The 14670-nt window shown below is 42.9% G+C and overlaps 1 protein-coding gene across 1 annotated transcript; it reads right to left on the bottom strand.

Moving 5' to 3' along the window:
- Window positions 1-685: 685 nt before the first annotated feature.
- Window positions 686-1841, bottom strand: LOC146394627 (Y-box-binding protein 3-like). Its single transcript, XM_085007378.1, has one exon. The coding sequence runs from the start codon at window positions 1839-1841 to the stop codon at window positions 699-701; it is 1143 nt and encodes a 380-aa protein (XP_084863504.1). The 3' UTR covers window positions 686-698.
- Between the last annotated feature and the right edge of the window lie 12829 nt (window positions 1842-14670).

Raw genomic sequence — 14670 nt, 5'->3', positions numbered from 1 at the left:
TTGGGCCCACCCTCCAGATTTATTGCACAAATGGCAGGGCAGGGGAAGAGGATGAAAGAAAAAGTGATGGGGATACCCTGAAAAGTTCAACCTGTAAGTCCAAAACTCCTCCTAAATTCATGAGTTGTAAAGAGAATAGGTATGATCTTTGTGAAAAACTTATTCTAAAAAATTATTGAAAGGACTATCTCAAAACACAGGTATATGCTGGCAGGTTTAAAAGAAATTTCAGACAACAGTGATAGCAGATAAAGGCAACATGAAATGTTTTATTGAGAAAATGACCACTCAGGTGAGTAATATCACAATGTCAGATAATCCTCAATTATCAGGTAGTCTTTGTTTTTGTATTAAAAATAAAAAATAATGTTAAAAGTACTTCAACTAATTCACCTGGGGATGCAGAATAATAGCTGTGGTCCTGGTCAGATCTTTAAAAAGAATAGATTCGGGAGTGTGAGTGTGAGTGTGAGTGGTGTGTGAGTGTGAGTGGTGTGTGTGTGTGTGTGTGTGTGTGTGTGTGGGTGTGTGTGTGTGTGTCTACAGGAACCACTAAGGCAGATGGTATGAGGCAATTTAGAAATACATGGGTCTTGTGATTTATTCTCAAACCTTGGGGAAGGGGCATATATTTTTCTCAGGGCACAAATCTAACAGTCAGTGTGGATGTTTGGACTGTGTCAAAGGGCATCATCTCCTCAAGGGGACATCACCTGTAGCCAGAGCTGTTCCTCGGCCCCTGAGGCAGAGGGGGCATCCATGACCCCCTCCTCCTGCTCCTCCTCAGCCGAGCTGCTCTTCTTGGCCACAGTGACAGAAGCAGATATTTCAGCAGGGCTCTTCCTGATCTTGCCCTCTCCTCCCTCGAGATCCTGGCCTTGGGCGCCAGGCGCCTGCTGCGGGCGGCGGCGCGGATTATTGGGGCTGTGGGATCCATAGCGTGGAGGGGTACTCTGCTGCGAATCGCCAGCAGCGTCGCGCCGGCTTTCCTTCTGCTCTGCTTCCAGCTCCTCAGAGACGCCTGGTGAGGGTCTTGGACCAAGAGTGGTGCCTCGGCCCCTAGGGCGACTTAGCAGGTAGCTCGGGCCGGGTCCTCGTCGCGGCTCGCCCTCGGACCTTGTTGAGACGGAAACAGGCAGGTGGGCGGCCCGTGGGCCGCTGGTGGTAGCCAGCGCTGATGGGCGGCGGGTCACGGCTGGGGCCCTGCGGAAGGGAGGGAAGCGCCTCAGCCTTTGGTCTTGGGCGCGGCCAGGAAGGCGGCGCCTCAGGCCCTGGGCCCCGGTGAAGTCTTCACCACTGCCCTCGCCTTCGTCAACGTCGTCGTCCTCAGCGCCCTTGGGACCCCGTGATGGTGGCGCGCGGCGGGGGATGTAGAAGCCCCGGCGGAAGCGGGGGCGGTCAGCGGCATAGCGGCTGCCCTCCACTGGTGTGCCTGCTGGCCCGGTCACGTTAGCGGCTTCAGTGCCCCGCTCGCCCTGCACCACGTCAAACTCGACAGTCTCGCCGTCGCCCACGCTGCGTTGGTACTTGTGAGGGTTATTACGGGTAATGGCCGTCTGGTGAACAAACACATCTTCCTGGGTATCATGCCTGCTGATGAAACCGTACCCATTCTTCACGTTAAACCACTTCACAGAGCCTCGCACCCTCTTAGCGATAACCTTCTTGGGCACCTTGGCGCCCGCCGCGGTGGCCTTGGGGATCTCATCGCCGCCGAAGTTGCCTTCACCTAAGACTTGGGGAGGATTTCCGCCTCCCAAGGATGCCAGGTGTTTCTGCGTGGCTTGAGGGGAGACAGAAGCGGCCCCCTCCGTGAGGGTGGCTTCTCCTGCCTCACTCATGAGGCCGTTCTTGCTCTCCTTTCCCAGAGAATCCGAGGGTAATTTGGCCTTCCGAGGTTGGAAGGTGGGGGAGGGGGCTCGCGCTGGAGGCAGGAGCCTCTCTGGGAGGGTTGTGAGTCAAGGCCAAGGGCTCTCTGGCGTCACTCTGAGACTCCTGGAGAGGCCTGTGGCATCTCGTCTCCTGGGGCAACAGGACGCAGACCAAACAAAACCTACCGCGGTGACGTCTCAATGGGGTCCTAGAGGAGGCTCGAGCTGGGGGGTGGGGAAGCTGCGGTATGCCCTATGCGCCTGCCACCACATCACAGCACCTCGTGGTTCCCGGTGGGAAGTAGGCACACTCGAAGCTCTAGGGAGTGGTCTGGAAAACGCTCTTGCTTGCTTGAGTGGATGTGAAGAGAGGAGCCACCTTCCATCTTTCTCTCTCACTTGGTTTGAGTAACTTGAGGCAAAATGACAACTGCATGATATTAAGACCCAGTCAAAGTTGCTTGCTGTGGTTTTTGCTTTCCTACATGGGGACAAAGGAAGGCTGCCAGAGTTACAATGCCAGTACTGAGAGAACACTAAACTGGTGCAGCTTTATCCAGACTACTGTTAAAGATTATGTTTTCTTGCAACAAATAGACCGTCAGGTATTGCTCAAAAAACCAAAACCAAAACAAACAAAAAAACCGGACTTATTCCAGATCAACAAAGACTTCCAACTCAAAGTCTGGAGCCATGTTGAGCCAACAGGGAGAGGATAAATCTTTTAAAGAGAGGAAGTTGGGAAAGCTATAATAGACAAAGTGCTCATTGGAGACTGAGCATTTGAAATGCGGTGGCTTTTCGTTGGCTGAATCCTGACACCCTCTCATTGGCTGTGCTCTTTCCAGACCAAAAGAGGAAAGTCTCTTTTTCTTCCTGTTGGGCTCTGCTATCATCAGAGGGTGTGAGAGTTCTCCCTTCTGGCCTCCTGGCTCTATTTTTTTTTTTTTATTCAATACTTTATAACCTATAGTAGAAAAGAACCTGGAAAGGTGTGTTTGTGTGTGTGTGTGTGTGTGTGTGTGTGTGTGTGTGTAGACACATTTTTGTGATTTTTATTTTTTCCATTGTAATTGATTTGCAGTGTTCTGTGGATTTCTACTGTACAGCAAAGTGACCCAGTCATATATGTACAGAATAGATATATTATTTCTCTGACATTAGCCTCCATCATGTTCCATCACAAATGATGGAGATATAGTCTCCTGTGTTATTCAGCAGGATCTCATTGCTTATCCATTCCAAAGGCAATAGTTTGCCTCTATTAACCCCAAACTCCCAGTACATCCCACTCCCTCCCCCTCCCCCTCCCCCTTGGCAACCACAAGTCCATGAGTTTCTTTTCTGTGGAAAGATTCATTTGTGCCGTATATTAGACTCCAGATATAAGTGCTATCATATGGTATTTGTCTTTCTCTTTCTGACCCACTTCACTTAGTATGAGAGTCTCTAGTTCCATCCATGTTGCTGCCAATGGCATTGTTTTGTTCTTTATTATGGCTGGGTAGTATTCCATTGTGTATATATACCACATCTTCTCAGTGTCGATGGACCTTTAGGTTGTTTCCATGTCTTGGCTATTGTGAATAGTACAGCAGTGAACATACGGGTGCATGTATCTTTTTCAATGAATGCTTTGTTGGGATATATGTCCAGGAGTGGGATTGCTGGGTCCTGTGGTAGTTCTATATTTAGTTTTCTGAGGTACCTCCATACTGTTTTCCATGGTGGTTGTACCAATGGTGTAGGAGGGTACCCTTCTCTACACACTCTCTCCAGCATTTGTTATTTGTAGACCTACAAATGATGGCCATTCTGACAGGTGTGAGGTGCTACCTAATAGTAGTTTCAATTTGCATTTCTCTAATAATCAGTGATGTTGAGCATTTTTCATGTGCTTGTTGGCCATCTGTGTACCTTCTTTGGAGAAATGTTTATTCAGTTCCTTTGCCCATTTTTCAATTGGGTTGTTGTTGTTTTGCTGTTGAGTTGTAAAAGTTGTTTGCATATTTTAGAGATTACACCCTTCTCAGTGCATCATTTGAAACTTCTACCAAGCTGTAGGTTTTCTTCCTTTCTTTTTTTTTTTTTTTTTTTTTTTTGGTGTTGTTGTTGTTGTTGTTGTTTCCTTTGCCATGCAAAAGCCTTCCGGTTTGATTAGGTCCCGTTGGTGGTTTATTTTTGCTTTTATTTCTGTTGCCTTGGGAGACTGACCTAAGAAAACATTTGTAAGGCTGATGTTAGAGAAAGTTTTGCCTATGTTCTTTTCTAGGAGTTTGATGGTGTCTTGTCTTACGTTTAAGTCTTTAAGCCATTTTGAGTTCATTTTTGTGCATGGTGTGAGGGTGTGTTCCAGTTTCATTGGTGTACATGTGGCTGTCCAGTTTTCCCAGCACCACTTGCTGAAAAGACTGTCTTTTCCCCATTTTATATTCTTGCCTCCTTTGTCGAAGATTAATTGATTATAGGTGTCTGGGTTTAATTCTGGGTTCTCTGTTCTGTTCCACTGGTGTGTATGTCTGTTTCGGTACCAGTACCACACTGTCTTGATTACTGTAGCTTTGATTAGGTCCTTTGATTAGGTCTCCTTGCCTGAAGTCTGGGAGAGTTATGCCTCCTGCTTGGTTTTTGTTCCTCAGGATTGCACTGGCAATTCTGAGTCTTTTATGGTTCCATATAAATTTTTGGATTGTTTTTTGTAGTTCTGTGAAAAAAAAATGTCATGGGTAATTTGGCAGGGATTGCATTGAATCTGTAGATTGCTTTTCTGTAGTATGGCCCATTTTTTATGATAATAATTCTTCCAACCTGGGAGCATGGAATATCTTTCCATTGCTTTGAAGCCTCTTTAATTTCATTGATTAATGTTTTGTAGTCCTCAGCATATAAATCTTTTGCCTCCTTGGTCCAGTTTATTCCTAGGCATTTAATTCTTTGGTTGAGATTTTAGAAGGTATTGTATTTTTATATTCCTTTTTGAATATTTCATTGTTAGGATACAGAAATGCAACTGATTTCCGAATGCAGTGCTAATTTTGTATCCTGCTACTTTTCTGAATTTGTTGATCAGTTTGAGTAGTTTTTGTGCAGAGTCCTTAGGGTTTTCTATATATAGTATCATGTCATCTGCATAAAGTGACAGTTTTATGTCTTCTCCTCCAAATTGGATACCTTTTATTTCTTTTGTTTGTCTGATTGCTGTGGCTAGGACGTCCAATACTATGGCGAATAAAAGTGGTGAGAGTGGGCATCCTTGTCTTGTTCCATATTTTAGTGGGAAGGGTTTCGGCTTTTCTCCATTGAGTATTACATTTGCTGTGGGTTTGTCATAAACGGCTGTTATTATGTTAAGGTATGTTCCTTCTACACTCATTCTTTGGTAAGAGTTTTTATCATGAATGGATGTTGGACTTGGTCAAATACTTTTTTTCTGCATCTGTTGAGATGATCATGTGGCTTTTGACTGTTATTAATGTGGTGTATGACATTGATTGATTTGCGTATGTTGAACCATCCTTGTAAACCTGGGATGAATCCCACTTGGTCGTGGTATATGATCTTCTATGTACGTTGTTGGATTCGGTTGGCTAAAATTGTGTTGAGAATTTTTGCATCTATGTTCATCACAGATATTGGCCTATAATTTTCTTTTTTGGTAGTATTTTTGTCTGCTTTTGGTATTAGGGTGATGGCAGCTTCATAGAATGTCTTTGGAGTGTTCCTCCTTCTTCAACCTTTTGGAAAAGTTTAAGAAGGATAGGTACAATTTCTTCTTCATATGTGTGTGGTAGAGTTCACTTGTGATGCCATCTGGTCCTGGACTTTTGTTTGCAGGGAGTGTTTTTATGAGATATTCAATTTCATGTCTAGTGAACAGTCTGTTCAATTGATCTATTTCTTCTTGATTCAGTTTTGGTGGGCTGTAAGTCTATAGAAAGTTGTCCATTTCTTCTTGGTTGTCAAATTTGTTGGCATCTAATTGTTCATAGTATTCTCTCTCTCTCTCTCTCTCTCTCTCTCTCTCTCTCTCTTTAATTTCTGCGGTATCCATTGAGATTTCTCCTTTTTCATTTCTTATTTTCTTTATTTGGGTTCCTGCTCTCCCCCTCTTGGTGAGTCTGGCCAGAGGTTTGTCACTTTTGTTTACCCTTTCAAAGAACCAGCTCTTGATTTTATTGATTTTTTTTCTCTTGTTTTTTGAATCTCGGTTTTATTGATTTCCTCTCTGACCTTCATGATCTCTTTCCTTCTGCTGATTTTAGGTTTTGTTTGTTCTGCTTTTTCTAATTTTTTTTTTAGATGGTGGGTTAAGTTGTTGACTTGAAACTTTTCTTCTTTTTTGAGGAAGACCTGTATTGCTATGAACTTACCTCTAAGCACTGCTTTTACAGCATCTCATAGATTTTGAATGGTTGTGTTTTCATTATCATTTGTCTTGAGGTATTTTTTAATTTCCTTTTTGATTCCCTCACTGACCCACTGGCTTTTTAGTAGCATGTTGTTTAGTCTCCATGTAGTCAGCTTTTTCTCATTTCCTTTCCTGTGGTTTTGGTTTCTAGTTTCATGCCATTGATACTTGAAGTAATTTCCGTACTCCTAAATTTGTTGAGGTTAGGTTTGTGCCCCAGTATGTGGTCAATCCTTGAGAATGTTCCATGTGCACTTGAAAAGACTGTATATTCTGATTTTTTTGGATGTAGTGTCCTGAAAATGTCAGTTAAGTCTAACTTTTCTATTGTGTCCTTTAGGATCTCTGTTGCCGTATTGATTTTCTTTCTAGAGAATCTGTCCATTGATGTAAGTGGGGTGTTCAATTCTCCTACTATTATTATGTTCTCCTTTTATGTCTGTTAGCATTTGTTGTATGTATCTGGGTGCTCCTATACTAGGGGCCTCTATGCTGATGATTGTAATATCCTCTTCTTGAATGGATCCTTTTATCATTAGATAGCGTCCTTCTTTGTCTTTCTTTATGGGCTTCATTTTAAAGTCTATTTTGTCTGATATGAGTATTGCAGCTCCTGCTTTCCTATCTTTTCCATTGGCATGAAATATCTTTTCCCATCCCCTAACTTTCAATTTACATGTGTCCTTTGCCCTAAGGTGAGTCTCTTGTAGACAGCATATTGTAGGCTCTTGCTTTTTTTATCCAGTCTTCCACTCTGTCTTTTCATTGGAGCATTCAGTCCATTAGCACTTAAGGTAATTATTGATAAATATGTATTGATAAATATTGCCATTTGAAATCTTGTTTTTCAATTGATTCTATGTTTCTCCTTTGTTCCTTTCTCTCTCTCTCTTCCTCTCTCTCTCTCTCTCTCTCTCTCTCTCTCTCTCTCTCTCTCTTTTTTGGTTGGATGATTTCCTTTTTCTTTATACTTTTGTCCTTTTCTGACTCTATTTTAATTGAAGTTTCTCTTTATTAATTTTTTTTTTATTTTCCCACTGTACAGCAAGGGGATCAAGTTATCCTTACATGTATACATTACAATTACATTTTTTCCCCACCCTTTGTTCTGTTGCAACATGAGTATCTAGACAAAGTTCTCAATGCTACTCATCAGGTTCTCCTTGTAAATCTATTCTAAGTTGTGTCTTTATTAATTTTTACATCCCCCCCCCTTTGATCGAGATCTTTCTCTGAAAGCATCACTGGCCCAGAGTCAGATTTTCCAGGTTCAGCAGGGTTTTGTTTTGTTTTGTTTTGTTTTTCCCCCTCAATGCCAGGAAGGACATTTCCTGGGTGTAGAATCCTACATTAGAGGGAAAGTGTACAGTTTAGGAACCTGTTGAGGTCACATTAGAGTAACAAGGAGGGGTAGGAGGCAGAACTCTCAAGTGCTTTTTATCTAAAGTCCATATGTTATCAAGATCACGGACTTTGGAGATCATCTGAAGCATTATACCACCATCAGAGGTTTGGCAGACAAACCCCCAACAGGCCTAATCTTGATATTTTGGGAAAGCTGTCTTCTCAGTTTTATCTTATTCAGTTTCAGAAAATCTTTACTTTCAGGTCAGCAGGGGATGTGCAGATCCAGTCAGGATTGGAGGATTGGTGCTTTCTTTAGATGTGTCACATGAATCCAAGAGCCTATTCCCTGGAGCTTGGTGGCACAAGGGTTGGTTAGCTGTACCCGAAAGGGGCCTTTCCCAGCAAGACTGAAGAAAGTCATTCTGGAAGTGTCTTTTCCAATAGATGAAATCTCCGGGTTGCAACGATGTCTTCATCTCCTGAAAGCACACAGTGAAAATATTGCTCTACCAAAACATGGTTATTTTTAATAGAAACAATTAAGCCTTGGCAATATCAGAGTATCTTTCCTTTTATCAGTTGTGGGTCAAAAGAGGCAGGAGCCAAGTGCATCAGGCATCCTGTGACTCATCCCGAGTAATACTTTTGGTGTTCTGGTGGGGGGTGGGGGGGTGGGGGGTGGATCTGAGTTTCAGAAGGGCCAGTGGCAGTGCTTTTGGCCAAAATATTTTGAGGGCCTCTACACATCTTGCCAAATGAATCTTAATAATGCCATTAGTACATCTGACTAAACCAGAGGATTGAGGGTGGTAAATGCAGTGAAGGTGTTGTAAAACAGGCCAAACAGTGCAGACTTTTTGCACTGAAGCACCTTACCAGTAAAATGGATTCCTTGATCATTATTATGAAAGTTGAGAGGAGTTCCCCCAGTAGGGGTAAGTTTTTCCAGAGGGAGATAAACTACAGAAGAGGCAGTAGCCTGTCTGCAAGGGAAGGCTTCAGTCCAGTGTGAAAACATACAGACCATGACTAAAACTTACTTATATCCACAAGATGGAGGAAGTTGTATGAAATCCCTTGCCCAGATCTAATGGTCCATTAGGCAGTTTAAAATGTCCAGGAGCAGCCACAGATGGATTTCTCTGGGTTGCGTGTTGGACAAGTGGCACAAGTGAGGGAGGCACTTTTTGCGCCCTTGTTAATGTTTCCCCAGCAATATTTATTCATCAGTGCTATCATTTTGTTAGTTGACCAATAGCTTAATGCATGAACAGTGATGAGGCATGGGAATTTTAGTCTGCAGCAAAACTGGGTTGCTATTTGGTCCGAATAAGGGCTTTTTCTTTTTTCTTTTGACGGATGCACCTGTGGCATATGGAAGTTCCTGGGCTAGGGGTTGAATCAGAGATGCAGCTGTGGTCTACACCACGGCCATGGCAACATCAGATCCAAGCTGCATCTGCAATCTATGCCGCAGCTTGCAGCAACACCGGGTCCTTAACCCACTGAGTGAGGCCAGGGATCAAACCCACATCCTCACAGAGACATCCCCTGAGCCACAATGGGAACTCCTGGAGCTTTCTCTTTTTATCAAACCAACAATTGTTGAATATCCAATCTTGTTTTTCCTTTTCTGAGGCCAAGTGTTAGGGGTTCTCTAGCCAGTTTTTCTAAGTTATAACTTGGGGGAAATATCCCTTTGGGCCATGACAGAGGTTTGGCTACTGTCAATTTCTTTAAGGGCAGCATTCCTTGCAGAATCGTCAGCAAGGTGATTTCCCTTAGCTTCCAGGGCATCAAGTTTAGAATGCCTCAGGATCTTAATAACAGCTAAAATGGTAGGCAAACTATTGCATCCAACAATCCCCGAATATAGAGGCCATTTGAAATTTTATTTCCCCTGGAAGTAAGGAAGCCATGTTGCTTCTACAGCGTTTCAAAATCATGAGCTACTCTGAAAGCGTATCTGCTATTGGTATAAATATTGTTAGTTTTGCCCTTGGCTGAAGTACAAGCCTGCATAAGAGTGTACAGTACAGCCTGTTGGGCTGAAATAGTCATAGGTAAAGGTGCTGCCTCAACAATGTCAAAAGGAGTTGCAACAGTATATACCCAGCACAACATTTGCCCTTGTCTTATTTTAAATAAGAAGCACCAGTGAACCACGAGAAGTCAGTGTAACCCAAAGGAATTTCCTGAAGATAATCATAATCGGTCAGCAATAAGAAGTTGTAAGGGGCTTTGTTTCGGCGACAGTGATGGCGGGGGAGGGGAGAAGAGTAGCAAGGTTAAGGTCATTACAATGTAAAAGAGTTATATGAGGAGCAGTTAACAAAAGGCCTCCATAGGAGGTGAGGAGGCTGACTGAGAAATGGTGAGCATGATGAGAATTCAGGAGGGCTTCTACTGCATGAGGTACAAAAATGGTTAAATGGGGTGATCCTCCTCCTCATTTTCTCAGTGGCCTTAGCCAAAAGGGCAGTGGTGGTAATAGCTCTAAGGCAAGGGAGGTATCTCCATGCCACAGGGCCCAGTTGCTGGCTATGATGCCCTGTGGTTCCTGTGTTTTGGCTTTGGAGTGAGTGCCCAAGGATGTTTCCTTCCTTTTCATATACAGAAAGATAAAAGGGAATCTGGTCATTGGCATGCCCAAGGATGAGCAGGTTCGTTAAACTCTCCTTTAAGGCCTTTTAAAGGCTATGTTGTTTGATTCCTCGCATAAAATTGGATCAAGGTTGTTACTTTTTAATAAAACATACAGAAGTTTGGTCATAAGAGAGATTTTGAATCTAATTTCAGCAGTAACAAACTAGCCTGAGAAAAAAACTTTGCAGTTGGCGCTTGGTTTTTGGGTGTGGAGAAACTTAGGACACCATGAAGCCCATTTGCATCTAGGTGTAGCCCTTGTTCTGATATCACATGAGAGGCTCTAAGTATTAAGAACTGCATTTTTCCTTGGCAATTTTGTGTCCCTTTGAGGCTAGCTTTTTAGCTTTAGCAATTGGATGCTGTCTTCTTGTGAGGAGGTTTGGAAAGGAGAAGAAAGAAGAAGATCACTCACATACTGCAACAAAGGAGAACGCCTAGGGAAGTTTATATCACCCAGATAAGCCTTCAGCATTTGTGAGAAATAAGAACTCTCAGTAAAACTCTGAGGCATTACTGTCCAGGTGAATTGTTTTTCTCCCCAAGTAAAGGCAAATAGGATTGGCTAGCTTTGTCAACTAGAATACTAAAGAATGCACTGCATAAATCAATAACAGTAAAGAACTTGCTTCTGGTAGAAATGGATGTTAGTAGCAAATGAAGGTTAGGAACAAGGGGTCTTGAAGGACGACAATGCTGTTTATTGCTCAGAGGCCCTGGACAAACCTCTACCTTCAGCCCTTAGGATCTCCCACTGGTGAAATAGGAGTAGTACAGGGACTAGTACAAGAGACAAGGAGACCTTGAGCCACTGCAGTCTTCTATTACGGGCTTTACAACTTGAAGGGCTTCTTTACTTATAGGGTATTGATTTATACTGGAGAAGGGTTTTAAGGTATCTATATGAATCTTAATGGGAGGTGTGCTGTAAATTTTGCCAATAGCAGTTTGAGATTTTGGCCTACACGGAGGGTGGTGGTGGATTCAGTAAGGACAATTGATCAGTGTTTCCAGAATCAGCTCTAGTGCCATCGGAGACAGAGCGAATTAAAGATGTCAAAGGGTCATTTAATTCTCCTGGTTGGCTGCTGTGATAACTACTGTCAAATTCTGGAATTATTTCTCCTTCTTGGGAGAAAAAAATTCCCATATAATGCTTTCCTAAAAAGTCTCAGCCTACTAAATGGATCAGAGCTGGGTAATTAAGGAGAAAAGGGTGTGTATTTCTCAAAGGGCCTAAACAAAAGGGTATAGGTTCAGAGACAGAAACCTTTTGAGGTTCATTAGAGATCCCCAGTATTTGAACTACTTTAGTACTCCAAGGCAGTGGCCTCTTTACTAGAAGTGGGTTTGAGCACCGAGAGTGTGGCTCCAGTGTCAATTAGGACTGGAAGAGTCATCTCCAATCTAGGGCAGTATTCCTCCAAGCTGATTAAGAGGGAGCATTGGGAAGCGCCCCTGTAGTCCCTTGGAGCTTCTTCTTTGAGAACTGGGAGGATGTTGGAAAGGCTGTTGGGGGAACTGAAGGCACATGAAGCACTTGAATTTGTAACAGTCTCTTTTCCAATGCCCTAGCTCTTTGCAATAATAGCAGAAAAATAGGAGGGTTTTGTTTTTGTTTAGGGGCCTTTATTTGCTGGAGTTGAAGATTAAGAATTTTAGTGGTCTTCCTTTTAGGCGACTCCTCTAGAGTGTGAAAGAGCTGGTTTGCCAGATTAACTACATATGGGGTAGATGTAGTTTCCCATTCCATCCTGGCTATTTTTATTAGAAGCAGAAGGCCCCAGTTCAGCCCTTTAATAAACATAGAGTTAAAACCTATCCAGGTGGAATCAACATCGGAAGACCAGAGTTTTCTTTAAAAACAAACTGAAGTGAGTTGTAATAGTCATGAGCAGGTTCATCAGATTTTTATGCGCAAGCCTGAATTTTGTTCCAATCAGCAGGCCTCAGAGAAGCCCTAGGTATTGCCCAGTGATGTCACCTAGTGATTGCCCAAGCCTGATCATATAAAAGTTAGTGGGCTGGTCTCCGGGTTGTAATTCTAGAGACCTCTTGGGATGTTTTTCTCAATTAGAAGTTTCCATGCAATGCTGGGCCTGACCTTCACTGACAAGCATATGAGCTAGCTGACATAAGTGGAAACAGTTTGAATGACCATATTAAATTCCTCAGCAAATCTGTGAGGTGCTTCAGTTATTTTGTGAAAATCTTTGGCTGTGGCTTGTAGTGCAGCTTCAGCCCAGGGAATATATATATTAAAAAAAAAAATAGCAATAAAAGTTTAGCCTCTGGATCCTCAGAAATCTTAGTTTTAAAGGGGCAGGTTCTCTCTGATGGTTCCAGAGAAAAGTGGGCCAGGGAGATTTTCAAGGGGAAAATGTAAGTTTGTCAAGTAAGGGGGAACTGAGGAGGAGGTGTAGGCAGTATAGAAGGGAAGGGGGAAGATGGTGCCTGAGGCAGGACCTGAGCACGAGGGGCCAGAGAAGAGGAGCACAAGGCTTCAGAACCCATCTTTTCTTTCTTTAATTGTTTGTTTGCCTCAGTTAATCTTGAAATCTCATTTTGCAGAGAGGCAAGTATAGGCTCCTGATAATATTTGGAAGCCTCAAAATAGCAATCAAAATAAGCATTCCATTCAGTTTGGGAAATTTTAGAGTTATGGTTGTCCATGAAACCTAATTTAAGGTTGTCCTTGGTTTTAAGGAAAACAAGTTTGGGGATTTCAAAAGTTCCCCATAATGGCCACTGATGTTCTAAATTGCCTTTGACTAGGTCAATCCACTTAGTTAGAAATGCATGTGAGAAAGCACCATGTTTTTTAAACACAAAATCAACTGGGGTCTTTATAATAGGTGGGAGGTGCCCTGAAAAATAACTGGTATCTCTTGAGCAAAGCATAATTTTCAAACAGCCTAAAAATCTCCAACAGCTCAAACAACTAAAACAGCCTGGAAGCCTAGCAATAGCCAGTTCTATGGGAGCAGTCTGGGCCCAAGGGAGCCAGGCTGACGGCCCCTCGGCACAGCTCTAATAAAACAGCCTAATTCTGAAGGAACTAGGCTGAAGGCTTAACAGTAATGTTCCAATAGGTCAGCACTGCTTCTAAAAGGAAGGGGTCAAAGGGTAGCCAGTTCCAGGAGGAACAGCCCCTGTTCCTAAAGGAATCAGGCCAAGGGCCAACACAGTTCCAGTTGCAACAGACTGAATTCAAAAACTGGATTCAAGTACCAAATGAGTACTCACAGACAGAGCATGGCCTTAACCAGAAAGGAAGAAGCTTTAAAATAGATCCCAAACAAAACCTAGAGGGCTTCAAAAATGCAAAGAGGGCAGAAGCATGGATCCAGGGGAAAGACTTAACCCTCAAACCTCAGGGTCAATAAGAAAAGCAGAGAGCAACAATGGGCTAAATGTGGATACCACATCTGTTTGTTCACCAGCCTTGGAATTAGTCAGGGGTCTTCTCTGGAGCCTCATATGGGCCGCCAAAAAGTTGACCTAAAGCAAATAGAACACCAGAATACCAGATATTTCCCCAGAAAAAAAAGGGGGGGTGTTATTCAGGATCAATAAAGAATTGTAATCTGGGGTCTGTAACCATGGTGAGGCATGTGCAAGTCCCCCACAACAAGCAGAGAACTCCTTCAAAGAGGTGGAAAGGAGGTTTGGAGGACTACAGTAAAGAAAGAATCCATTGGAAGAATTGAGATTTCCAAGTATAGTGACTTTTCATTGGCTGAGACCTGACAGTCTCACTGCTCAAGCTCTCGACAGGCAAGGGGAGGAAGTCTTGCTTCTTTTTGTACTGGGCTGTCATCATAGGATGTGAATGCTTTCCCTACTCTATTTTAATTGAGGTTTTTGTTTATTAAATGTTTACACTTGTAAAGCGGTGAAGCTGAGTGGGAGCATTTTTGTAACTAGAATACTGTGAAAACCCTGTTGAGCTCTGTGTTCTTGCATACAGGCAGAGTAAAACAGAGCTGAGGGAATCTGCCCTTGTTTTTGCCTGTGGGCCTAAAAAAAATTTTCTTTCTTTCCTCCAACAGCTTATGACTCTGTGACCTTCATCCTAAGTTTAGGTTCTGATATAATTATATAGAAATTCTAAGAATTCAGCCTAACTACTGTGCTGATACTGTCCTAAGGTACAGCTAGCTCTCTGAAATATAAACTTTCTGAAACAATGACAGAGCATGCTAAAATAGTAGATTGTAATTGGTCAGAAAACTTGGTTTTCATTTTATTAACAAGAAAAAAAAATTAAGCCAAGTTGTCCTACCACTTTAGAGTTTACAGAAACCTCTCACATGTGCATTAGATCCCTGCAACAATTCACTCAATTAAGACGTGGGACAGGTGCTGCTTTTCCTTCAACTTGACAGATGAGGAGAC

Source organism: Sus scrofa, chromosome X (assembly GCF_054392235.1).
Source record: "Sus scrofa isolate SSC_HxYL_T2T_F1_AM1 chromosome X, Sscrofa_HxYL_maternal_Yorkshire_Landrace_v2.0, whole genome shotgun sequence".
NCBI lineage: Eukaryota > Metazoa > Chordata > Mammalia > Artiodactyla > Suidae > Sus > Sus scrofa.
Note: the sequence above shows the minus strand (reverse complement) of the source record. Positions and strands in the feature narration are given on the sequence as shown.